Below are 1,668 nucleotides of genomic sequence, written 5' to 3'. Positions count from 1 at the left end.
CGACCGCCCGGCACCAGCGCGCACGGGACGCTTCAGCCGGCCACCGCCGCTGCCCGCCTCGAGCTGCACCACGCGGGCTGAGCCGTCGGCGGGCGGGTCACTCCCGAGCCTTGGTCTGCACCGCGCCAGCTCCAGACGGCGGACGCCGAGCCTCCAGCACACGCCGGCCTGGGCCGCTGTGCTCTCGGGGCCAGCCCGCGAGGACGCCCTGAGTCTCCGCAGAGGGGCCGAGCGTTCGTTCCGGGGACCCCAGGTCCGCCCCCGCCCCCCGAGAGCGGCTGGGAGCCAGAGCCCGGGGGCGCGGGACGCCCGTGTCATGACGGCCGAGAGCGGGCCGCCGCCGCCGCAGCCGGAGGTGCTGGCTGCCGTGAAGGAGGAGCGCGGCGAGACGGCGGCAGGGGCCGGGGTCCCGGGGGAGGCCGTGGGCCGCGGGGCGGGCGGGCGCCGCCGCAAGCGCCCCCTGCAGCGCGGGAAGCCGCCCTACAGCTACATCGCGCTCATCGCAATGGCCATCGCGCACGCGCCCGAGCGCCGCCTCACGCTGGGCGGCATCTACAAGTTCATCACAGAGCGCTTCCCCTTCTACCGCGACAACCCCAAGAAGTGGCAGAACAGCATCCGCCACAACCTCACGCTCAACGACTGCTTCCTCAAGATCCCGCGCGAGGCCGGCCGCCCAGGGAAGGGCAACTACTGGGCGCTCGACCCCAACGCCGAGGACATGTTCGAGAGCGGCAGCTTCCTGCGCCGCCGCAAGCGCTTCAAGCGCTCGGACCTCTCCACCTACCCGGCCTATATGCACGACGCGGCGGCCGCCGCAGCCGCAGCCGCCGCAGCCGCTGCCGCCATCTTTCCGGGCGCGGTGCCCGCCGCGCGCCCGCCCTACCCGGGCGCCGTCTATGCTGGCTATGCACCGCCGTCGCTGGCCGCGCCGCCTCCGGTCTACTACCCCGCGGCGTCGCCCGGCCCTTGCCGCGTCTTCGGCCTGGTTCCTGAGCGACCGCTCAGCCCAGAGCTGGGTCCCGCGCCGTCGGGGCCCCGCGGCTCTTGTGCCTTTGCCTCAGCTGGCGTCTCCGCCACTACCACAGGCTACCAGCCCGCCGGCTGCACCGGAGCCCGACAGGCCAACGCCTCGGCCTATGCTGCCACCTTCGCGGGCCCCGACGGCGCGTACCCGCAGGGCGCAAGCAGCGCGATCTTTGCCGCTGCCGGCCGCCTGGCGGGACCCGCTTCGCCCCCAACGGGCGGCAGCAGTGGCGGCGTGGAGACCGCGGTGGACTTCTACGGGCGCACGTCGCCCGGCCAGTTCGGAGCTCTGGGGCCCTGCTACAACCCTGGTGGGCAGCTCGGAGGAGGCAATGCAGGCGCCTACCATGCTCGCCATGCAGCCGCCTATTCCGGCGGGATAGATCGGTTCGTGTCCGCCATGTGAACCGAGCGTATGAACAAAAACTCATAGATACCTCGGCTGTTCACACAAACTACATTTCCCGCAACCTGAGAACAGGACTGGAGAGAGGACTCAATTGGGACCCACGTGGAAGGGATCGAGAGGGCCACAGAGGCTCAGTCTCCCCGCACACAGCGAATGCACCCGATTTTCTTTGTAAATGGGAGGAGGTGGGTCGAGGCAGCCAGAACCCCTGGACTGGCACAGGGACCCTCGAT

At 71.3% G+C, this 1,668-nt stretch overlaps 1 protein-coding gene across 1 annotated transcript; it reads left to right on the top strand.

Annotated features, from left to right (window-relative positions):
• The first annotated feature begins 316 nt into the window (after positions 1–316).
• FOXE1 (forkhead box E1) lies at positions 317–1,432 on the top strand. Its single transcript, XM_021665502.2, has one exon. It carries the CDS (start codon positions 317–319, stop codon positions 1,430–1,432), a length of 1,116 nt encoding a protein of 371 aa, XP_021521177.2.
• Positions 1,433–1,668: the final 236 nt, after the last annotated feature.

This window comes from Aotus nancymaae, unplaced genomic scaffold (assembly GCF_030222135.1).
Source record: "Aotus nancymaae isolate 86718 unplaced genomic scaffold, 86718_ANA_hifiasm-v0.15.2.pri h1tg000003l, whole genome shotgun sequence".
NCBI lineage: Eukaryota > Metazoa > Chordata > Mammalia > Primates > Aotidae > Aotus > Aotus nancymaae.
The sequence above is the reverse complement of the archived record's forward strand: the minus strand, read 5'-3'. Positions and strand labels throughout refer to the sequence as shown.